Source organism: Pongo abelii, chromosome 10 (genome assembly GCF_028885655.2).
Source record: "Pongo abelii isolate AG06213 chromosome 10, NHGRI_mPonAbe1-v2.0_pri, whole genome shotgun sequence".
In the NCBI taxonomy this organism is placed as follows: domain Eukaryota; kingdom Metazoa; phylum Chordata; class Mammalia; order Primates; family Hominidae; genus Pongo; species Pongo abelii.
This window is the reverse complement of record NC_071995.2, coordinates 26376130-26401983: the sequence shown is the minus strand read 5'-3', so window position 1 is coordinate 26401983 and position 25854 is coordinate 26376130. Positions and strand designations below refer to the sequence as shown.

The following is a 25854-nucleotide window of genomic DNA, read 5'->3' as shown; positions in this document are numbered from 1 at the left end:
AGGTTTAAGAAGAGAATTAGGTGGTGTCTTTTACGAGATAAGGAATAGTGCAGGCAGAACAAGTTTCACTTTGATGATGATTGGGGTGGGGGTTGTAAGGATGATGAATTCGGTGCTGAACTGGCTGAGTTTGAAGTACTTATAAGATACCAAAGTGCAACTGGCTGAAGGCATTGAGAAAAATCTGAGGTGTAGTATATTTTGAGGAGTCATCAACATATAGGCCAATGGTTCTTCACTCTACGGGAGTCATAGATTCTTCCGAATGTCAAGTAATTACAGATGCTTGCACTTGTGGAAGGGCATTTTTGAACCTCTTAAAGTCCATTCAGAGATGTGTCATACTCCTACCCAACCCTAGGAAAAATAAAGCTCATATTACAAACCTCTGATAGTATAGATAGTAATTGAGGCCACAGAAGTAGCAATATCCAGAGAGTATGTGTTGAGGGAGAGGAGAAAGAGGGCTTAGGATGGAGCACTGAGTAATATCAACATTGAAGGGATGGTTGGGAAGAAGGCCATATAGAGGAGACAGAAGGAACTTCCAGAGATGGAGAAGACTGTGGGGTTGTGGATCCCAATAAACTGTTTTGAGAAGGATAGCATCAGCAACTGGGTCCAAATGCTGCAAAGAAAGCACATATGATCAGACTCAAAATTGGAGCAAAATTAAAGTGAAGAGAAATACTGCTTAGGTGTAAGTTTGACACAGATCTAGAGTTTCCTAGGGTCTCATCTTTTTTGTTGTAATTATTAACAGGCACAGAAGTGTTAGATTCTCTGAAACACAAATTGGATTTGAGATTCCAAGGATATTAGCAACAAGTGACATTGCTGTACGACTCCTGCATACCCACTATGATCATGTTTCTGCCCTGCACCCTGTTTCAACACCGTCAAAAGAACACACTTCTGCAGTAACTGAGCTTGTCAAAGATGATGTTAAGAATGTAGAAAAAGCAATCAGCAAAGAGGTCGAAGAAGAGTCCAAGCAACAAGAAAGAGGGTCTCACTTAATTCAGGAGGAAGAAATAAAAGTTGAGGTGGAGCAAGGTGATATTGAAGTGAAAATGGTAGGACACATTTAAATATACACATTTTTTTATTCATGCAACATGTGTTATTAGATTCCCTTAAAGTATTCTCAAGATTTTTCCTAAACAACTAGAAATTGTCTGGGAGCCACTTTCTTGCCAGTGCCTCAATTTTTAATGTGTATCTTTTTCTTGCCTTCCATTAATAGTCAGTTAATAGTTGAGCCACTGGCTTCAACATCCTAGAGTTCAGCACAGGAATTGCTTATTTTTATATTAGGTACACAACTGGGCAGCTTTGATGCCATTTTATTTTTGTATATTTATTATATATTTCAAATTCAAGGGAACTTGCCATTAAATGGAAACTTGCAGTAAATAATCTTATATTACCCTGTTACTTCCTCAGTTTTTGGTTCTGTAAGAAATAATTTTACAAAGTAAAAATTAATTTTCTTAAAATATTACCCTCTTCTCTGAAAATTTGACATCTTTAGATATAGCTTTTGACCAATTTAATAATCATATTCCTTTAGTTAGCTGCTTCTCTTTTTTCTGTTGGCAAGATTGTCAAGCTACTTATTTATGTTAGAAAAAAATGTCTCAAGAATTTAGTAATACTTTCTCAGAGCTAAGCAGATTCTTTGTTTAATAGCCTATTTGCATGTTATGAGGGACCAAAAAATCTCAAGTTTTCTGACAAGTGCTTGAGACATGAAATGTATTGGTTTATTGATTTATTTTCTTCAAACACAGGAAAGGATTAAGGATTAGATTGCATACAAATTAAAAATCAGAATGGGAATTATTAGATACTCTAAGAACACGTGATTTATTAAGGATTCAATTTAAAATATTACACCGGTATCAAAAATTATAGGCCGGGCATTGTGGCTCATGCCTCTAATCCCAGCAGTTTGAGGTCAGGAGTTCGAGACCAGCCTGGCCAACATGGTGAAACCCTGTCTGTACTAAAAATACAGAAAATTAGCCGGGTGTGGTGGTGTATACCTGTAATCCCAGCTACTTGGGAGGCTGAGACAAGATAATTGCTTCAACCCGGGAGGCAGAGGTTGCAGTGAGCCGAGATCGTGCCATTGCACTCCAGCCTGGGTGACAGAGTGAGACTTCATCTCAAAAAAAAAAAAAAAAAAAATTGTGAAGACTCTGTAGCAATGTAGAAAAATGGATATGACATAATGCTAAGTGTAAAAAAATTGTATTTAGACTAATGACAAGCACGTGAAAATTTTAAAGGCATAAGGAAATGAGAACCCAGAAATCTGTGCATAGCTGATATTTTAGAGAGGTGGGAAACGAGTGATTTGTTCCTCTTTAAAAATTTGTCGTTTTTGTTTAAATTTTTGGGGGCAATAAGATAGTTTTTAAAATAAAAATTTCATTTGAACTCTCAGGTAGTTTAGAAGCTTTACTAGAGACAATAGTATTTGCGGTTCTCTTCCCTTTCCTGGAATATGGAAGGATTATACTCCTTCCCACGTTGAAGCTAGGCATGACCATGTGACTTACTTTAGCTAATAAGATGTGATTAGATATGACAAACTCATTTCCAAGGGGGAAACAAAGAATGGGTAAATAGGTCTTGGACTTAACATTGTTTCAATATAGAGTAAAATACAAAATTAAACCCCATTAACTTAAAATTAGGGAGGATTTGTGATTTTAAATTCCTGAAAACAACCTAAAAGTATTTTACATAAGAATTTCACATTACTGATTTTAAAATTGTGAAATAATAATTTGAAACCATATAATTTGAACTATTACTTGCATTTACATGGCTAAAGCAGTTTGTTCTTATGCATCTAAGAGTGGCTTCATATAGTAATAATTCATTATAGTTCTGTTAATTTTGGCAGTAGTTTTATTTGTTTTTTTTTAATGTCAAAAGGTTTTTGGGGAACAGGTGGCGTTTGGTTACATGGATAAGTTCTTTAGTGGTGATTTCTAAGATTTTGATGCACCCATTACCTGAGCAGTGGACACTGTACCCATTGTGTAGTCTTTTATCCCTCATCCCCCTCCCACCCTTCCCTTGAGTCCCCAAAGTCCATTGTATCATTCTTATGCATTTGCATCCTCATAGCTTAGCTCCCACTTATAAGTGAGAACATGTGATGTTTGGTTTTCTATTCCTGGGTTACTTCACTTACAATAATGGTCTCCAGTTCCATCCAGGTTGCTGCAAGTGCCATTATTTCGTTCTTTTTTATGGCTTAGTGGTATTCCATGGTACACATATACCTCATTTTCTTTATCCACTTGTTGATTGCTGGGCATTTGGGCTGGTTCCATGTTTTTGCAGTTGCAAATTGTCCTGCTATAAACATGCATGTGCAAGTGTCCTTTTCATATGACTTATTTTCCTCTGGGCAGATACCCAGTACTGGGATTGCTGGATCAAATGGTAGGTCTACTTTTAGTTTTTTCAGGAATGTATTAGTTTATATTCCCACCATCAGTGTAAAAGTGTTCTCCTTTCACCACATCCACTCAAACATCTATTTTTTTTTTATTTTTAAATTATGGCATTTTTTTTTCTTTTTTTGAGACAATCTCACTCTGCCACTCAGGCTGGAGAGCAGTGGCATGATCTCAGCTCACTGCAACCTCCGCCTCCCAGGTTCAAGCAATTCTCTTGCCTCAAACTCCTGAGTAGCTGGGATTACAGGCACGTACCACCACACCTGGCTAATTTTTTGTATTTTTAGTAGATACAGGGTTTCACCATGTTAGCCAGGATGGTCTCGATCTCCTGACCTCATGGTCCACCTGCCTTGGCCTCCCAAAGTGCTGCGATAACAGGCATGAGCCATCGCACTGTGCCAATTATGGCCATTTTTGCAGGAGTGAGGTAGTATCACATTGTGGTTTTGATTTGGATTTCCTTAATAATTAGTAATGTTGAGCATTTTTTCTTATGTTTCTTGGTGATTTGTATATCTTCTTTTGAGAATTGTCTGTTCAGGTCCTTAGCTCACTTTTTGATGAGATTATTATTTTCTTGCTGATTTGTTTGAGTTCCTTATAGATTGTGGATATTCTGCATCTAATAATCTTTGTTAGATGCATAGTTTGTGAAGATTTTCTCCCACTCTGTGGGTTGTCTGTTCACTCTGCTGATTATTTCTTTTGCTATGCAGAAACTTTTTAGTTTAGGTATCATCTATTTATCATTGTTGTTTTTGCATTTGCTTTTGGGCTCTTTTTCATGAAGTCTTTGCCTAAGCCAATGTCTAGAAGGGTTGTTCCAATGTTATTTTCTACAATTTTTGTGGTTTCAGGTCTTAGATTTAAGTCTTTGATTCATTTTGAGTTGATTTTTATATAAGGTGAGAGGTGAGGATTCAGTTTCATCCTTCTATACATGGCTTGCCCATTATTCCAGCACCGTTTGTTGAATCGGGTATCCTTTCCCCCACTTTATGTTTTTGTTTGCTTTGTCAAAGATCAGTTGACTGTAAGTATTTGCCTTTATTTCCAGGTTCTCTATTCTGTTCCATTGGTCTATATGCCTGTTTTTATATCAGTTCCATGCTGTTTTGGTGACTATAGCTTAATAGTATAGTTTGAAGTCAGGTAATGCAATACCTCCAGATTTGTTCTTTTTGCTTAGTCTTGGTTTGGCTATGTGGGCTCTTTTTTGGTTTCATATGAATTTTAGGATTTTTTTTCTAGTTCAGTGAAGAATGATGATGGTATTTTGATGGGAATTGCATTGAATTTGTGGATTGCTTTTAGCAGTATGGTCATTTTCACAATATGATTCTACCCATCCATGAGCATGGGATGTATTTCCATTTGTTTGTGAGATCCGTGATTTCTTTCAGTAGTGTTTTGTAGTTTTCCTTGTAGAGGTCTTTCAGCTCCTTGGTTAGGTATATTCCTAAGTATTTTATTTATTTATTTATTTTTGCAACTACTGTAAAAGGGGCTGAGTTCTTGATATGACTCTCAGCTTGGTCACTGTTGGTGTATAGCAGTGCTACTGATTTGTGTACATGATTTTGTATGCTGAAACTTTACTCAATTCATTTATCATATCTAGGAGCCTTTAGGATGAGTCTTTAGGGTTTTCTAGGTGTACAGTCATATCATCAGCAAACAATGAGAGTTTGAATTCCTCTTTACTGATTTGGATGCCCTTCGTTTTTTTTTCTTGTCTGATTGCTCTGGCCAGGACTTCCAGTACTATGTTGAATAGAAGTGGTGAAAGTGGGCATCCTTGTCTTGTTCCAGTTCTCAGGGTAATGCTTTCAATGTTTCCCTATTCAGTATAATGTTGGCTGTGGGTTTGTCATAGATGGCTTTTATTAGCTTAAGGCATTTCCCTTCTATGCTGATTTTGCTGAGAGTTGTAATCATGAAGAGATGCTGGATTTTGTCAGATGCTTTGTTTTTAATTCTATGTGGTATATCACATTTATTGACTTCCACATGTTAAACCGTTCCTGCATCCATGGTATGAAACCCACTTGATCATGGTGAATTATCTTTTTTAAAAAATTTATTTATTATTATATACTTTAAGTTCTGGGATACATGTGCAGAACGTGCAGGTTTGTTACATAGGTATACATGTGCCATGGTGGTTTGCTGCACCCATCAACCTGTCATCTACATTAGGTATTTCTCCTAATGCTGTCCTTCCCCTATCCCCCCATCCCCCGACAGGCCCCAGTGTGTGATGTTTCCCTCCCTGTGTCCATGTGTTCTCATCGTTCAACTCCCACTTATGAGTGAGAAGATGCAGTGTTTGGTTTTCTGTTCTTGTGTTAGTTTGCTGAGAATGATGGTTTCCAGCTTCATCCATGTCCCTGCAAAGGATATGAACTCATCCTTTTTTATGGCTACATGAATTATCTTTTTGATATGCTGTTGGATTCAGTTAGCTAATATTTTGTTGAGGATTTTTGCATCTATGTTCATCAGGGGTATTGGTCTGTAGTTTCCTTTCTTTTTATACCCTTTCCTGGTTTTGGTATTAGGGTGATACTGGCTCCATGGAATGATTTAGGAAGGATTCCCTCTTTCTCTAACTTTTGGAATAGTGTCAGTAGGATTGGTACCAATTTTTCTTTGAATGCCTGATAGAATTCAGCTGTGAATCCATCTGGTTCTGGACTTTTTTTTTATTGGCAATTTTTTTAAATTACCATTTCAGTCTTGCTGCTTGCCATTGATCTGTTCAGAGCTTCTGTTTATTTCTGTTTTAATCTGGGAGAGTTGTATATTTCTAGGAATCTATTCATCTCCTTTAAGTTTTCTGGTTTGTGTGCATAAAGGTGTTCATAGTAGCCTTGAATGATCTTTGTATTTCTGTGCTATCAGTTGTAGTATCTCTCATTTTGTTTCTAATTGAGTTTATTTGAATCTTCTCTCTTCTTTTCTTGGTTAATCTCGCTAATGGTCTGTGAGTTTTGTTTATCTTTTCAAAAAACCAGATTTTTATTTCATTTATCTTTTGTATTTTTTTTGTTTCAATTTCATTTAGTTCTGCTCTGATCTTAGCTATTTCTTTTCTTCTGCTTGGTTTGGGTTTGGTTCTTTTTTCTCTAGTTCCTTGAGGTGTGTCTTCAGATTATCTATTTGTGCTCTTTCAGAGTTTTTGATTTAGGTATTTAATACCATGAATTTTCCTCTTAGCATCACTTTTGCTGTATCCCAGAGGTTTTGATAGGTTTTGTCACTATTATTGTTCAGTTCAAAGCATTTTTAAATTTCCATCTTGATTTTATTGTTGACCCAATGATTGTTTAGGAGCAGATTATTTAATTTTCATGTATTTGCCTGGTTTTGATGGTTCCTTTTGAAGTTGATTTCCAATTTTATTCCCTGTCATCTGAGAGAATAGTGAATATAATTTTGATTTTCTTAAATTTATTTATTTATTTGAGACCGAGTCTTACTCTGTTGCCGGGCTGCAGTGCAGTGGTGTGATCTCGGCTCACTGCAGCCTCTGCCTCGTGGGTTCCAGTGATTCTCCTGCTTCAGCCTCCTGGGTAGCTGGGATTACGGGCAAATGCCACCATGCCCAGCTATTTTTTGTATTTTTAGTAGAGACAGAGTTTCACCATTTGGCCCGGCTGGTCTCCAACTCCTGATCTAAGGTGATCCACCCATCTTGGCCTCCAAAACTGCTGGGATTACAGGTGTGAGCCATTGTGCCTGGCCCGATTTTCTTATATTTATTGAGACTTGTTTTGTGGCCTCTCATATGGTATATCTTGGATAATGTTCCTTGAGCTGATGAATAATAGAATGTATATTCTGCAGTGGTTGAGTAGAGTGTTGTGTAAATATCTGTTAAGTCCATTTGTTCTAAGGTATAGTTTAATTGGTTTTTTTTTTTCCATTTTCTGTCTTGATGACCTGTCCAGTGCTGTCAGTGGAGTATTGAAGTCCCTCACTATTATTGTGTTGCCATCTGTCTCATTTCTTAGGTCTAGTAGTAATTGTTTTATAAATTTGGGAACTCCAGTGTTAGGTGCATATATATTTAGGACTGTAATATTTTCCTGTTGGACTAGACCTTTTATCATTATGTAGTGTCCCTCTTTGTCTTTTTAAACTACTGTTGTTTATAGTCTGTTTTATCTGATATAAGAATAGCTACTCCTGCTTGCTTTTGGTGTCCATTTGCATGGAATATCTTTTTCCACCTCTTTACTTTAAGTTTATGTGACTCTTTATGTGTTAGGTGAGTCTCTTGGAGACAAGAGGTTCTTGGTTGGTGAATTCTTATCCATTCTGTGGTTCTGTATCTTTTAAGTGGAGCATTTAGGTCATTTACATCCAATATTAGTATTGAGATGTGAGGTACTATTCTATTCATTGTGCTAGTTATTGCCTAAATATATTATTTTTTTGTTTGTTTTGTTTTGTTTTTACGTTGTGTTATTGTTTTATAGGCCCTGTGAGATTTATGCTTTAAGGAGGTTCTATTTTGGTATATTTTGAGGTTTTGTTTCAAGATTTATAACTCCTTTCAGCAATTCTTGTAGTGCTTACTTGGTAGTGGTAAATTCTCTTAGCATTTGTTTGTCTGAAAAAGACTTTATCTTTCCTTCATTTATGAAGCTTAGTTTTGCTTGATACAAAATTCTTGGCTGATAATTATTTTGTTTAAAGAGGCTAAAGATAGGACCCCAATCCCTTCTAGCATGTAGGGTTTCTGCTGAGAAATCCGCTTTTAATCTGATAGATTTTCCTTTATATGTTACCTGGTACTTTCGCCTCACATTTCTTAAGACTTTTTCCTTTGTCTTGACTTTAGATAACCTGATGACTGTGTGCCTAGGTGATTATCTTTTTATGATAAATTTCCCAGGCATTATTTGAGCTTCTTGTATTTGGATATCTAGATTTCTGGCAAAAACCAGGGAAGTTTTCCTTGATTATTCTTTCAAATATATTTTCTGAGCTTTTAGATTTCTCTTCTTCCTTGGGAACACCAGTTATTCTTTGATTTGGTTGTTTACATAATCCAGACTTCTTGGAGGCTTTGTTCATTTTTTAAAATTCTTTTTTCTTTGTCTTTGTTGGATTGGGTTAATTCAAAAGCCTTGTCTTCAAGCTTTGAAGTTCTTTCTTCTATTTGTTTAGTTCCATTGTTGAAAACTTTCCAGTGTATTTTGCATTTCTCTAAGTGTGTCTTTCTTTTCCCGAAGTTGTGATTGTTTTTTTTTTATGCTGTCTATTTCTCTGGAGATTTTTTTATCCATCGCCTGTATCATTTTTACAATTTCTTTAAGTTGGTTTTCACCTTTCTCTGATGACTCCTTGAGTAGCCTAATAATCGGCCTTCTGAATTCTTTTTGTGGCAATTCAGAGATTTTTTCTTGGTTTGGATCTACTGCTGGTGAGCTAGAGGGATCTTTTGGGGGGTTAAAGAACCTTGCCTTTTCACATTACCAGAATTGTTTTTCTGGTTCCTACTCATTTGGGTAGACTATATGAGAGGAAAGATCTGGGGCTCAAGGGCTGCTTTTCAGATTCGTTTGTCCCACGGGGTGATCCCTTGATGTGCTCTCCCCCTTCCTCTACAGATGAGGCTTCCTGAGAGCCAGACTGCAGTTATTATTATTACTTTTCTGGGTCTAGCCACCCAGTGGAGTTACTGCGCTCCAGGTTGGTACTGCGGAGTGTCTGCAAAGAGTCCTGTGATGTGATTCATCTTCAGGGCTCTCAACTGTGGATACCAGAACCTGCTCTAGTAGCAGGGGAATGAAGTGGACTCTGTGAGGGTTCTTGGTTGTAGTTTTGTTTAGGGCACTGGTTTTCTCAAATGCTGGCTGTTCGTTGGCCTCCAGCCAGGAGGTGGCGCTTTCAAGTGGGCATCAGCTGCGGTAGTGTGGGAGGATACAAGCTTGCCCTAAGGTAACCTGGATAAGTATTCAGGTTTCTCAGGTGATGGATGGGGCCATAGAGCTCCCAAGAGATTATGTCTTTTGCCTTTGGCTATCAGGGTAGGTAAAGAAAGACGGTCAGGTGGAGGCAGGTATAGGCATGTCTGGGCTCTGACTCTGCTTGGGCAGGGGTTGCTGTGGCTGCTATGGGGAATGGGGGTATGCTTCTCAGGCCAGTGGAATTATGCTCCCAGGGGGATTATGGCTGCCTCTGCTGTGTCATACAGGCCGCCAGAGAGGTGGGGGAAAGTCAGCAGTGATGGGCATCACCCAGCTCCTACACATCCATCAAGGCCAGTCTCACTCCCACCATGCACCACCAACAGCGCTGAGTTTATATCCAGGCAACCAATGAGTAGGGCTGAGATCTTGCCCCAGGCTACCAGCCTCCCTGCTAAGAAGGCAAACAGGGCTTTTGCTGCCCTGCCTTCCCTGCTGCGCTCTGTGTCTTCTGTGCTTGTGTCTGTACTTCCCATTTCCCACTGCCCCATCCCCTGCTCCCAGATCCTGCCCAGGAAAATTTGTGCTTGGTGGAAATTATTGCAGAGTTCAGCTGGAATTTTCCTTCTCCCTGTGGTCCTTCCCCAGTTCCACTGGCAGCTCTCCCCAAGGACCCCGGTGAGATAAAGTCAGAAATGGCTTCCCTGTAGACCAGGAGCGCCTACAGGGCTCTTCCCACTGCTTCTTCTACTTTTATATTTCATTCGGCTTTCTAAATCCATTTCAGTTCTAGGTAAGGTTAAATCCTTCTCCCATGATCTGGATTTTCAGGTTCCCCAGTGAGGATGTGTTTGGAGGCGGATTATCCCCCCTCACACTTTGGACACTCACAGTATTTTGGCTGTCTCATGGAGTTTGCAGTGGCAAGTGCTTCTTTCAGAGTCTGTGAATTATTTCAGTTTTCCTGGTGTGTTCCCGCAGTAGTTCTTGGAGCAAAAGTTCATGATGTGAGTCTCCATACACTGTTCTGTCTGTCCAAGTGGGAGCTTCAAGTTAGTCCTGCCTCGTATCTGCCATTTTTCCTGCAAGTCTGGCAATACTTTTATATTATATATATAAGCATATGAATCCACTACAATACTGACTGAATAGTAAATTTATATCTTCTTCTCAATATTTGTCATCAATTACTGTAGACAGCTAGTGGGCCTGAAAGTACCGAGCTAAGCTTTTCTTAGTTTGAATGGCCCTTACCAATGAGTTCAACTACATCCAGTTTTTGTTATTATTTAATGTTACATTGAATCATTTTAGGTTATAATGATGAATAAAGATATGCAAACGATGATGTTGAAAGTGCCACAAAGTACACCAAAGAGGCCGGGTGCAGTGGCTCATGCCTGTAATCCCAGCACTTTGGGAGGCTGAGGCAGGAGGGTCACCTGAGGTCAGGAGTTTGAGATCAGCCTGGCCAACATGGTGAAACAGTGTCTGTATTAAAAATACAAAAATTAGCTGGGCATGGTGGCATGTGCCTGTAATCCCAACTGCTCGGGAGGCTGAGGCACGAGAATCGCTTGAACCTGGGAGGCAGAGGTTGCAACGAGCCGAGATTGCGCCACTGCACTCTAGCCTGGGCGACAGAGTGAGACTCTGTCTCAAAAAAAAAAAAAAAAAAAAAGTACTCCAAGGAAAACCATTATAATGAATGTAATGAATGGTAAGATGCACATTTTATCAAATTTGAGGCTATGTTCAAATACATAGTCTAGGCTGGGTGCAGTGGCTCAAGGCCTAAACAAGAAGATCCTTTGGGCTCAGGAGTTCAAGACCAGCCTGAGCAACATAGCAAGACCTCGTCTGTACTAAAAATCAAAAAAAGTAGCTGGATGTGGTGGCACGTGCCTATAGTTCAAGTTACTAGGAACCCTGAGGTGAGAGGATTGCCTGAGCCCAGGAGGTCGAGGCTGCAGTGAGCAGTGGTCATGCCACTGCACTCAAGCCTAGGCAAGAGAGCGGGACCCTGTCTTAAAAATAAAAATAAAAACAAAACAAATACATAGTCCAAGAAACCTCAAATAAAGATCAGCAGGCAATTAGTGATATGGCAGAAATAATTTTACTTTATAAATGGCAATGAAAACTTGTCCAAAGTCTGTGAATGGTAAGAATTGTGTGAATGGTAGATACAGGAACCTGGCTGGAGGATTTATATCCATGGGATTTAGAAAGGGACAGGTGATTGCCTAGAAAGTGAGAGTAACATTGACTCAGCACCCTCATTTCCAGGAACATATCTCACCACCACCCAACAGACACATGTGTAGACGCTTATGCTTATGTATCTGTGCTCTATCCTTCTGCTGAAAACCCCACAGCATTCTGAAAACGCTAATATGAATAATGCTGAAGTATGCATGATTTCCACAGAAGCAGAAGAACCGCATAGTATTGGTGAGGTGTGCCAGGGCAGGAGGGGGAAGCCATCTTCTGTGCTGAAGGGGGAAGGGTGGTGGGTGACTGCCTAGAGCGAAGAATCCCCCAACGCAAAACTACTTGTCAGATGGGCTTATACTTGCCACGGATCCTGAACAATGTAAACCGCCTTTTATAAGTGTGAGTAGACTGCAGGGAGCAAAAATCACTAGATTTGTAAAGACAATCAGCAGCTCAAAAGAGGAAGACAGAGATAATTTGATGAGATTTGTTAGGGGAAAAGAATGAGAGATGATGGATAGAAATAGGAGTGTAATATCTATATAAAAGAAACTCTAGAAGTCGAGAATGGACAGGATGAGTTTGAAATAATAATTGGTGCTGGGGCAGTTGACTAAGATTTAAAATAAATTTTGATTCTCACTTTACCCTAAAGACTAAAAAAAAAAAAAAAAATCACATAGTTTTAATATAAAAACAAACTGAACTATTCAAAAATTATAAAAATAATGAAAGTATTTGAAGAGAATATAGGAAACTTATTTTATTATCTTTACTAAGAAGACCTTTCTTACTTATCAGTGCATCAAAACCAAAAGCATGAATGAAAAAGAGATTGGATTCAAATATTTGTGTAGCCCCATAAACCTCATTATAAACAAAGCTGAAAAGCAAATAACAGACTAAGAAAAATATTTCAACATACATGACAAAGGGTTATACCCTAATATAAAGAATTTGTACACATCAGTGAGAAGACAATTTCTTAATATAAAATTAAGCAAAGGACATGAGCAGGCAGCCGAGAAAAGAAATACAACTAGCCAACAAAATTACAAAAATGTACTGAACCAAATAAGTAATCAAATTAGAAAAAAAAATGTCATTTGTTTTCCTATCAGATTGAGCAGGCAGGCGTCTTCACATACTGTTATGAAGTGTAAATCTGTACAGTCCTTATTTGGCACCGTGTAAACATGCCTATGATTAGTGATTTCACTTATAGTAATTTATTATTAGAAAATAATAGAACAAAATAAATAAAAATGATTGTGCCAAGATGTTCATTGAAGTTTTTTTATAGTAGCAAAAACAGTCCACAAATTAAAATAATTGTAAAATATCCAAACAACAGTAGTTTGTTTGGGTATTTGGATATTTTATCATTTAAAATGACACAGATTTTATATACTTTTCTATAGAAAGATCCCTAGGCTGTATTGTTAAATTTTTTTTAAAGTTAAAACTCTATTATCAATATGATTCTGTTTTTTTGAATGCACAGAAAAAATCTAGAGGCCTCTTTACCAAAGAGTGGCTATCTTTTGGTGGTGGGGGAAAGAACGTGAGAAGGATGGGATGGTGGTATATTATCAGTGATTTTTTTACTCTCTATACTCTATTGTATTATTTGAATTTTCAATAAATAAGTACTGAACACGCAATACTTTCCTCACAAGAAATGAAACAATGTATTTCCCATTTTGGCTTTAAAGGGAGAAAGTTCATGATAAGCCTCTGTGCTGAGGTGAAATTCCCTTCCTCCCATCACACTAATCCCTGTACCTAACTTCTACTTGTCTTCATTCAAGACTTACCTTAAATTTTACCTCCAGAGAATCCTCCATCTCCTCAGATTAAATTAGATGTCTCTCCCCATGCTCTTGTCATTCTGTTTAATTATTATAATTCTTGCCTTAAACACTAAATTATGATCTTGAGGGCAAGAATTTCTTGGTAGACTTCATATTTAAGCAGAGAGCATAGAGCTCATGATAAGGGCTCAATGAATGTTTATTGAATGAAAGAAGGAAGAAGTGAATGAATGGATGTTAAGTGATGAAAAGCAGGTCCTGACTTGAGTCTGTTTTGTTGTGAACAGCCTTCATAAATTGGGGAATTCAACCACTATCCTCCTCAAAGTTATCCTGCCTTTTGAGAGATACTTAAGATCGCTTCATTACAGTTGGGTGTGCTGGAGATCACTTCTGCTACCTTTACGGATTCTGCAAGCTGGTCACTGGCGATTCTTGGGACTCTGTCCTCTGCAGTTCTGATCCTCCACACCTTTAGTGATCCGGCATAGTATGTGGTGATAGGAAGACTCTTGCTGTCACTACTTCAGCCTTAGGAAAGGTGTGCTCCTCCCATTCCAGTTGGAACTCAGCGTGCGTTTGAAGCGATATTTACAGACAGTGTAAAGTTAAGTTTGTATTCCTATATAATCACGGCTACAGGAGAACTAACATAACCCAAAATTTCATTGATAACACAATTTGTGTGTGTGACAAAATGTATTCTAAATGTTTTAAACTGCCATAGAAATTCATGATACTCAACTTTTGTGTGTATGTGTATAAATTAGGGACTACACGTAAGATCAGTAGGCAAACTTAACTATGTTTTGGATTTAGAGAAAGAAATTCTCTATTTTTCCACCTTTTTTTTTTTTTTTTGGTTGGGGGTAAACTGCTTACCTCACAATTTTAGGTGGGCATATTTTATTATAAATCTTACATTTTTTATATCCTTATAATGACTTTAGAGACTGATGCAAGGCAAATATGATATAATAATGCAGGCAATTATGGCCCCCAACATATGAGTTATGGTTGATACATTAGATAATCACAAATAACAAGTATTTAGTATTTTGGTCATTTAAAAAATTAAATCTCTTACATTAGATGTACACATTGTTTTCTTTTTCATGAGTGCAGCCAGAAGTTTGCCACTAGAGGGCTCTTAATACCACATTTTAGTTCATTTAAATGTTTAATACTAATAATATTATAGGTATTGGGTAATACTGTCTTCTCAATTACTATATCATGCAAACTTTTTAGAAAAGCCTAATTTAAGTGTAGCACATTTGTGAGAATTTTTTTTTCTAATGAGAATTACCTTCAGAACTACATTAGTGATCTAAGGGGCATGCATTATAGTATGTGGGTCTTTGAACTTTTAAAAGTTAAAGTAGTCTCTGGCTTTAAGATAGTTTAAGCAAACATATACAGGATTTAACATAAATATTTTATATATGTAATGTATATGTTATTTGTCATACATTTACTAAATACCTGCTATTGATAAGGGATTCAACATGATCTTGTTTTTAATGAGCTAACAGTCTTGTGGATTAGAAGAGTAACAGTTACCATATATTTTAGTATGTGCAATGAGGGAGATTCTACATGGGGGTTAAGAGATCAAAATAGGCTGGGCTTGGTGGCTCATGCCTATAATCCCAGCACTTTGGGAGGCCGAGGCAGGGGGATTACCTGAGGTCGGGAGTTTGAGACCAGCCTGACGAACATGAAGAAACCCCATCTCTACTAAAAATACAAAATTAGCCAGGTGTGGTGGCGGGTGCCTGTAATCCCAGCCACTCAGGAGGCTGAGGCAGGAGAATCACTTGAATCTGGGAGGCGGAGGTTGCAGTGAGCCGAGATCACGCCATTGCACTCCAGCCTGGGCAATAAGAGTGAAACTCCATCTCAAAAAAAAAAAAAAGATCAAAATAAAAACAAATGAACAGATTGGAAGTCTTCTCTCATGAGGTAACATGAGCTGAATCTTTTGGTGTAGCATGGAGAAGTTTAGATAGGAAGGAAAGGAAGTTATTCTGGTCAGAGGGAAAAGTATGGAGACATGAAATAGCCTTAGTAATTTGGGATGTTTTGTGATCATGGATAAATTAAAAATCCATGGGAATAGGTTATATAAAAAACCTAGCATCAGAGCTCCCTAACATTCAACAACCTTTAACTTGCCACAAATGTATGTTTTCAGTGCATTTCCAGGTCATACCCTGGGAGTTGTTCTCATTTCCTTACTCACTTACTGAATATTTATCATATGCCTACCTCTATGTGGTAGGCACCATTCTGGCCCTTAGGGGAGGATGGCCAAAGGACAAATAAGGCTCCTTCTCTCATAATTTACATACAAGTTAGGAGAAATCAACAATAAATAAGAAAAAGTAGAAAATACCATATAGTAATCATTCATGCACCAAATTAAACAGGATTAAACTGGGAGTGACTTTACAGTGGGTAGTTAGGGAAGGCCTGTTTGATGGGGTATTATTTAGCCGAGACCCAGATGACAAGAAGGAATCAGCTATAAAATAATGAAGGTAAAAATAGTCTTCAGGCACAATTATTGCAGAAGTCATAAAACAGAAGTGAGAAGGAAGGCCAGCGACAGATGTGTGATGGGCAAGAAGCAAAGTGGTGTGTAATAAAGTTGGAAAGGGAGGCAGAAGCCAGATAAAGTCAGGCTTTGCAGGCAAGAGTGAGAATTTAGGCTTTGATTGTAAATGCAGTGGGGAGCCATTAGAGGATGGTAAGTAGGAGTGTGACATGATGTGATGTACGGCCCTGAAAGGTTATTCTGGCTACTGTATAGAGAACGAATTGTGAGGGGCCGGAATAAAAGCACAGTATCTAGTTAAATAGTACTGTTAAGTAATAAGAAGTCATGGTGGTTCGGACAGAGGTTGCAGTAAGAGTTATAGAAAGATGAATATGTTTGGGAGATGTTTTGGAGGTAAAATATATCTTACTGAGTTTTTATTTTGAGAAATGCGGCATATGGTGGTACAGTTTACAGAGATGAACAAGAATAGAGTGAAACAGTTGAGAGTGGCTGTGAAACAAAGAGTTCTGTTTGGGTAAGTTTGGGGGATGCAAGTGGAAATGACAGGGAGGCAAATGTGAACCTGGAGTTCAGAGGAAAGTCAGACACAGCTGCCATGTACATGTTCATGTGCAGGTTATGTTCTGAACTTCTGGAATCAAGCAGTACAATGTGTGTGACCTACAGAGCATCACTAGCTTATATTTGGGGACCATTGGTCTATAGATAGTATTTAAAGCCACTGGAATGAATGAGACCAGAAGACTCAGGATAATTATTCTTAATTAATGCTGTATTTTCAAAATTCATTTTCAATTCCTAATCAAGAATCAGTTCCAACAATATATTTTGAGTTATAGTAAAATTTAAATTATCTTTTGATGAAAAAGCATATTTCGGATCAATGAATTTCTTTTGCATAGATCTTCTGTTGATGGATAATAAAATTCAAGACATTCTGTCAAACTTGTAAAGTGTTCAGTGCTGACACTCTGCAGATATTATCAAGATCATTTACTTCATTAATAATTGTTGGCATCAGTTTCATATATTCTCTTCCAATACTTTCATAATTTTTGTAGCTTTTGATTGGTTTAGTTTTGTTTTTACATTTAAATCTTATATCCGTCTGGAATTTATTTTAGTGTAAAGTGAGAAGAATGAATCTAAATTTATTTTATTGCAAATCTTAGCCAGCTGTCTCAAAACACATACCATATAAACCTAGACTTTTTCCATTGATCTGAGATGCCATATGCTAAATTTTCAAGTGGAACCTATGATCTATTTCTGGAATCTGTATTCTGTTTTTATTGATCCATGTATTAATGATAGGTTATGTTTTTATATCAAATTCAAATTGCACATATACTAAGGAATTTCTATATTATAATATCTGTGCGTTTATTAAGTTGCAATGAAAATTATTTGCTAGTGTCCCATGATATTCTTTCATGTTATAAGCCAGTTCTTGTATACATTGAGCCAAGATATCATTGAAAAGTTATACTTTAGCTACCTTCTCTGATTCATATTCTGTCAACATTTCCAAGCAAACATCTTTTAGAAATTGTTATTTACTCTAAATCTATTATGTCTATAAATTTAATACAATTGAAGTAAAAATTCCAGTTGTCAGTTTTTGAGACTTGACAAAATACTATTAAAGTTTAGCTAGAAGAAAAAAATACTTGGAAAACACCCAATTTTGTAAAATAATTATGATGAAAGAGGACCTTCATTACCAGATATAAAACATGATGAAAATAGGAATAAAGAAGTATTTTTTCAGCTTCATTGCCAACAAACACAAGGAGTTTATTATTATTATTATATATAAAACTTATACATTATACCTGTATTGTCAGCAAATGAGATTTGAAGTTTTTGTGCAGGAGCACATTCTGATGACACTGTTGCAATTACAGGAAAACATTCTAGACTAGTTATCAAAATTAAGAAGCTTGTGCTAGAATGTAAGTTGACTCACTGCATCCTTCTAGAAGTCTAACTTCAAAAAAGAGTCAATTGAACTAAAGAGTAGTACAATTTTTAAAAAAATTGACTTATGTAAAGGCAATGTGTTATATGCAAGAATATCCTCTTTATGATGTGGTAATACAGAAACTGATAAATTCCTGTTGTTGCATGCTGAGGTGAAGTACTCGTGTTTATCAAGGGAAAAGTTCTGTTGAGAAAGTCTGAATTCCTAGTGTTCCTGCAAGATAAGAAGCCAGTTTGGTCTAAACTCTTTGAAGAGTTCTCAACTTTTTGAAGATATGAATTAGACTGACTTACCTATTGGTCTGATATCTTTGGTATTTTTATTGATCATAATCCTCCCTGAAAGAAATAAATGCAACTTGGTTTTTAAAGGTAAATAATGCCAAAGGCCACCTGGCTATCCCACAGGCACCTCAAATTCAACATTCCACAATCAAATTCATTACTTTTCCCCCAAACCTGTCCTTCCTCCTCCTTTTCTTTTTTCTTTGTTGGTGCTGATTGTTATCACTCTCTACCTTAATTACCTAAATCCAACACCTGAACATCAGCCTTAGCCTCTCTCTTGCTTTACTTTTATATCCAGTCCCTCTTCAAGTTAGGTTGCTTTTAATTCCTAATCATCTCTCCTATAAGCTCCTTCTAGTGGCCCTGGTTGCTTCTGCCTTGGGTAGGTCCTGATCCTGTCTACACTGGACTTCTAGCACTTCACTGAGCAGCCCATTCATCAGGTGGCTGCCAGAATACTCTGTACAAATGCAAATTTCTTCACATTAGGTTCCTACTGAAGGCCTTTTATGAGCTCTCCTTTACCCATAGGAGAAATTCTAGTCTTTAGAGTGGCATTCAAAGCTCTCCACAATCTGGCCCCTGCATCTCTCCAGCCTCAGATCTTTACACCCTCCTAGCATGCCTCACTCCAGCTATACCTGACCACTTGGAGTGCTTGGAACCCTGTTTTGCTTCATGCCTTTCACTCACATTAGAATTCTCTCCCACCCTTTTTGGGGGAGGTTCTATTAATAATTATCTTTCAATATTTAGCATCACGTTACCTGACTTCAAAGTATACTACAGGGCTATAATAACCAAAACAGCATGGTACTGGTACAAAAGCAGGCACATAGACCAGTGGAACAGATAAGAGAGACCAGAAATAAGCCCACACGTCTGCAAACATCTCATCTTCAACAAAGCTGACAAAAACAAACAATGGGGAAAAGACTCCCTGTTCAATAAAAATGGTTCTGGGATAACTGGCTGCCATATGCAGAAGATTGAAACTGTACCCCTTTCTTATACTGTTTACAAAAATCAACTCAATATGAATGGAAGACTTAAATGTAAAACCCAAAATTATAAAAACCCCGGAAGACAACCCAGGCAATATAATCCTGGACATAGGATGGGCAAAGATTCATGAAAAAGACACCAAATGCAATTGCAACAAAAGCAAAAATTGTTAAGTGGCATCTAATTAAACTTAAGAGTTTCTGCACAGCAAAAGAAACTATCAACAGAGTAGACAAACAGCCTGCAGAATGGTAGAAAATATTTGCAAACTATGCATCTGGCAAAGGTCTAATATCCAGCATCTATAAGGAACTTAAATTTACAAGAGAAAAACAACCCTATTAAAAAGTGGGCAAAGGACATGAATAGACACTTTTCAAAAGAAGACGTACGTGTGGCCTAGAAGCATATGAAAAGAAGCCCAATATCGCTGATCATTAGAGAAATGTAAATCAAAACCACAGTGAGATACCATCTCACACCAGTCAGAATGGCTACTACTAAAAAGTCAAAAAATAAAAGTTGCTGGTGAGGTTGCGGAGAATAGGGAACACTTATACACTGTTGGTGGGAGTGTAAATTAGTTCAACCATTGTGGAAAGCAATATGGTGATTCCTCAAAGAGCTAAAAGCAGAATTACCATTTCACCCAGCAATCCCATTACTGGGTATATACTCAGAGGAATATAAATCATTCTACCATAAAGACACATGAACGTGAATGTTCATTGTAGCACTCTTCACAATAGCAAAGACATGGAATCAACCTAAATGCCCATCAGTGACAGATTGGATAAAGAAAATGTACATATACACCATGGAATACTATGCAGCCATAAGAAAGAATGAGATCATGTCTTTTGCAGGAACATGGATGGAGCTGAAGGCTATTATCCTTAGCAAACTAATGCAGGAACATAAAACCAAATACCACATGTTCTCACTTGTAAGTGGGAGCTAAATGATGAGAACTCATGAACACAAAGAAGAGAATGGCAGACACTGGGGCCTACTTAGGAGCAGAGGGTGGGAGGAGAGCAAGGAGCAGAAAAATAACTGTTGGGTACTAGGCTTCATACCTGAGTGGATAATCTGTACAACAAACCCCTGTGACCTGAGTTTGCCTATACAACAAGCCTTCACATGTACCCTCAAACCTAAAATAAAAGTTAAAAAAAAATTTAGTTCAAACTTACTACCTTTAAGTAAGAGAGGTGTTGCCTGTCTTCACCCACCCATTTTCCCACAGAATTAACTCCTCTTCCTTGTACTCCTATTGTGGATCCTTTACTTTATACTACAACAACTCACAAAAATATACCCATTTGTTTACTTGCTTCCCTAATAGACTGGAAGTTCCTTACGTCAGGGATCTTGTTTTTTATTGCCAGTGTCTGGCAATGCCACTACTATTTAGGAGCTCTGTAATTTTTTTTCAATGAATAAATAAGGGAGAAGGTTCAGAGGCATGATGGTAAGGGTTTGCAGAGAATGCAATAGTGTTAAAGCTGGTCCGGAGGAAGACACATAGGGCAATATGGTGATGAGAGATGGGAAAGGCTAGTTTGCTAAGGAGAACTTGTCTGTGTATGATGGTTAAGAGTCATGGGAATAACTAGCTTTAAATTTCTGACTAGAACTCTGGTATAAGGTTATTCTATTGCTGCGGAAGTACAGGTACTACCTGAAGTCGAATGAAGTTTGCTGGATGTCATTCAATTTGCAAGTATTAGCAAACACACACACACACACACAACTTTTATACTAGCAACACTGCGTTTATCTAGTGCTTTACATTACCCAAAGTTATTTTATTTCCATTATCTTATTTGACCCTTAAAACAGTTATCTCCCTCAGCTTTAGTTTCCTTATTTCTTCCGATTGTTTGCAAGATGTGTTATATGTCTGATACACAGTTAAATACCAAATGTGTTATTGTTATATCAGGAATTTGAGGCTCATAATAGTTAAATGACTTGCTCAAGGTCAGAAAGGTAAGTTAGTGGCAGATTTAGACATAAAGTCTAGATTATTTTTACTGCACTAGAGTACAATGGGATACTATCTTCTACATTACTTGAGCTGCAACATCTTTAATTTCCTTGAGAGACTTACCCAAAAGCAGGCTTTGGGATGACTCTACCAGAGCTGATTATCAAATTTAAGCAAAATCTACCTCCTGGATAAACCAAAATGCAAATATAAATAATATTTTTTATAGCTTGCATTGCTTCCTAATCTCCATCTTTTACACTTGAGGATTTTCAGCAGAGAATCTGAGCAGGGTAACCTCTTGCCCTTGTGAAGTTTTGTAGATATTTTAATTGCTTTTTAAAATATTGCTTTTGAGTCCAGTTTTATGGTAGAGCAAGTATCAGTTTGAGGTTTTCGGCCCTAGAATTAAGGTACCAGGCATCTGAAGTGAGGACTGGAACACAAAGACAATGACTGTACTATGTAGACACTGACAATCACACCCATATGTCTGTGGTTTTTTATAGAGTTCTGCTGAGGAAGAATCTGAAGCCATAAAATATGAACGAGAGATGAAAGTATTAAGTGAAATTGTTTCAGCAGGTATTCTAAATTACATTTTAAGAATTTAACTTTATTGAGATTTTCTTCTTACAGAAGAAATACAGGATCATTGTTAAAAAAAATTCAGACATTGCAAAAATATATTTAAAGTGAAAATTCTTCATAGTCCCTTTTCTGAGATAACAGTGTTAACAGATTTCTTTGCTCAATTTATCCCTGTCTCTCTTAATTTCTAGTAAAACCATGGGATTATATTATACAAATGTTTTTGTTGAGAATTACTTTTTTCCCACCTAACAATGTGTTACATACATAGAACACAATATATATTTCATATAAATGAATATTCAACATTATTCTAAGAATACATTGGTAACCTCACTTTTTGAAGTAGTTGTATAATTCCATCCAATGATGGAACACTTTTTAAATCCCTATTGATAGACAGGTTGTTTCTAATTTTGTATTACTACAATGTTGTAATGAATTTTCACAAGTACACATACACAACTGAAAATCTCGCAACATTTCTGGGTATTCACAAGTGTTTGCATTCAGTCTTGTCCTGGCAAATAGCAGTTGGATATAGTTTAGAAATGTCAAGGCAATAGTGATGTCTAATTTGTCAATCTTTTAGTTTGAGATTTATATAGATCTTTTCTGTTAACTTTATGCTTCCTTCCCCATAACTTCTAGGAATCTATTTTCTATATATTTCTTAGCTTATTTTTTCATAACAGGCCTTAAACTTCACTTTTTCTTTCTTCTTCTTCTTTTTTTTTTTTTTTTTTTTGAGATGAGATCTTGCTCTGTTGCCCAGTAGTGGTATGGATTATGGCTCGCTGCAGCCTCAACTGCCCAGGCTCCAGTAATTCTCCTACCTCAGCCTGCTGAGTAGCTGGGACCACAGGCATGCACCACCAGGCTAGCTAATTTTTAAATTATTTATGGAGATGGGGTCTTGCTATGTTGCCCAGACTCGTCTTAAACTCCTAGGCTCAAGTGATTCTCCCACCTCAGCCTCGCAAAGTACTGGGCATGAATCACTGCCCCCAGCCTGTTTTCATTTTAATAATAACACATGCTTATTGTATGGCTTAGTAGATGAAATAAACATTATGTCCTCCCCTACACCCCACCATTACCCATGTCTATTTCCACTTCCAAGGTCAGCTCTATGAATCATTTTGAGTTAACCACTTTTTGAAAAGTTTTAGTAGCTAGTTGAATAGAAACTTCCTTTACCAGTATGAGAATTTTTAAATTTCTTTCCTAAGAAGATACTAAACTGTAATGTATTTGAAAACTGTTAATCTGATTAATTTTAGCACAGTTGTTGCTGGTAGAGAATTCTTCTGAAAAGCCAGATTTCTTTGAAGACAATGTGGTGGATTTATGCCAGTTCACAACTCTGGGTGGAGTATACCACTTGGATATTTTGGAGCTTCCTCCACAGTGTAAACCAGTGATGGGATGGATGATTGTGGAAGTAGGTTGATTCTTGAATCAAAACTTATAAGTAAAATAATTGCTCACGCTTTTACTTTATTTCATATTATCTAACATCTAATAAGCTTTAACCCTATTAAACAAACACAAAGGAAAAAATGTAATTTTAAACTGTCTTAAATGTATTGGTATTGAAAATTTGAATCAGATACTAAAAGAATCTAAAATAATATGAAATTTATACTAGAATTCATGTATGTTAACTTCATTGTAAATTTACATCATTATGTTTTGTTAGTGCCAGTTTGGTCTTAATAATAATATTGTAGGTCAGAGGTTGGCAAACTTTTTCTGTAATAGGCCAGTTGGTAAATATTTTCACCTTCGCGGTCCCTACCAGCTCTGATGCAGCTACTCAACTCAGCCATTGCAGCACTAAAACTGCTGTGTATAAATGAATGGGCACAGCTATGTTCCAATAAAACTTTATTTACAAAAATTGGTGGTGGGTGGGATTTCCCAGGGACCGTAGTTTGTGGACTCTAGTCTAAATCAGTGGTTGTCGATATGTGTTCCCTCGAGCAGAGGCATCAGCATCCTCTGGCATCATCTGGGAATTTGCTAGAAATGCAAATTAATGAGCCCCACGTCAAACTTACTAAATCAGAAACCCTGGAGGTAAGGCTCAACAATCTGTTTTGGAAAAATACACCCTAAAGTTTGAAAATCACTAGTCTGAATCCTTGATATACAAACTGTGGTCCTAAATCAACAGCATTGAACCAGCAGCATTAGTGTCAGCTGGGAACATGCAAGAAATGCATAATTTTGGGCTGCAGCTCAGAGCTACTGAATCTGCAGTTGAACAACATCCCCAGGTAACTCCTATGCACATTGAAGTTTGAAAATCACCAGTCCACGTGATGCCAATGCTGCTGATGCCCTGACCACACTTTGGTGATAACAGTTGTTAGATCATCTTTCAAGGATGATCTTTTCACCCCTGTTTTATAAGTAGTAACACTTGCGCTGTTATTGACTTGGTTTATTTTTAACTTAACCTCATGGTGGCTTGCTTTCCATAGAATACTACCATATATACTCAGTTATGTTGTCATAGGCTGCCCCTTCCTTCCTCTCTCTCTCTGTCCCCCCCCTCCTTCCTGTCTCTCTCTCTCTTTTCTTCTCACCCTCTCTCCCCTAACACAACCTGTAAACAGATTGCTGGGTACTTCTCACCCACAATCCTATCCATTAAGGACCTTGGTGCATTCTTATATTTGAGAAGTATTTCCCAACCTTTTTTCCCCGTTATTGCCCTAATCACCTCCCACTCCAACAAAATTTTAATATTCTCTTTATCCATAAGGTCCCAGCCTGAGCTGGGGTTTTCAAGAATCCATCTAAAGATCTGTTGTTGTTGACTTTTGTCACAGTGTCCTGAGACCACTTCATGCTCTCCTCTCGAACCCAAAGAATCCTCCTTCACAGCTGTTTTTCTCTCCTGCAACAAAGAGGCTTTCCTCATTTTCAAGGCTTTTTCAATAACTTTCCACCTCTTCTAGAATCTTGCCCTAATTTTTCCTCTATTTTCTAATATTTTTAAATCTTTCTTCCTTCCCTAGATCCTTGTCTGCTGCATTCAGATAATGCATAAATCTTCCTTATCCCAGAAAAATCTGCTGTCTGGTTAATTCACTTCATTCATTTCCATTCTTCTCAATAGGTTGTCTATGTTTCTTTCTCTCTTTACCTACACACCCTTAGCATGGTATTAGAGCATGTGATTTAGGGTCCCATACACCTGTTTTTGAGTTCTGGTGCCACTTTGAAGTCATTTTGTAATCTTTGTCAAATTACTTGATTTTTCTAAGTCTTAGTTATCATTTCTGTTAAATATAGGCCTTTAGGATTGCTTAGAGGAATAAAATGATGAGGAAGCCCCACCACACAATCTGGCCCATAGGAAGTTCTGTACATTCATATTTAGTAACTTTTTTTCTCAATCATGTATCTTTTAAATTTTGTTGTGACATTTTGTTAATCTATGTATAAATAGGATCAAACTGCAGTGCTTATTAAAAATAACTATATAGCTTATTCAGTACTATTTACATTTTTCACTGCTACCAGTCAACTAACTTGATGTTGTTTTGGTCCTTTTTAAAAGATACTCAAAGAAGGATTACAAAAATACACATATCCTCCGGAAACTACAGAAGACTTTGAGACAGAAAATGCTTTCCCACCTATAGAGGTCACACTTGAGGTTCATGAGAATGTAATCTTTTTTGAGGATCCTGTGGTTGTAAGGTGGGATGCTGAAGGTACAGCTTTTATAATTATGTAATAAAAGGAGGGATAATCATAAAAACCCTTAAGTTGAAACAGAAAGTGTAGTGTATTAACTGAGCTTATTATCTTACGTATTTCTATGCCAATTCTAGGGTCTTGTTTTGTTTGTTCTTAATGGAAATGAATAAGTGTTGGAGTTTAAAATTTGCTGAGTGTTGTAACTATTAACTCCTAAAGTATCTGTGTCTGCCATTGTCTATGAACAATTACTTTATGGTTATATCATTATGTT

At 37.2% G+C, this 25854-nt stretch overlaps 1 protein-coding gene across 7 annotated transcripts in view; it reads left to right on the top strand.

Annotated features, from left to right (window-relative positions):
- The window catches only part of DNAI7 (dynein axonemal intermediate chain 7), a 93974-nt gene that overhangs the window by 57464 nt on the left and 10656 nt on the right, over nt 1-25854 (top strand). For 5 of the 7 annotated variants that reach the window (XM_054526304.2, XM_024256076.3, XM_054526303.2 and 2 more), the window contains 4 exons: nt 764-1076; nt 21782-21857; nt 23147-23307; nt 25438-25594. In XM_054526304.2, the coding sequence (XP_054382279.1) occupies nt 764-1076; nt 21782-21857; nt 23147-23307; nt 25438-25594 (707 nt within the window). 7 annotated transcript variants of the gene reach the window in all.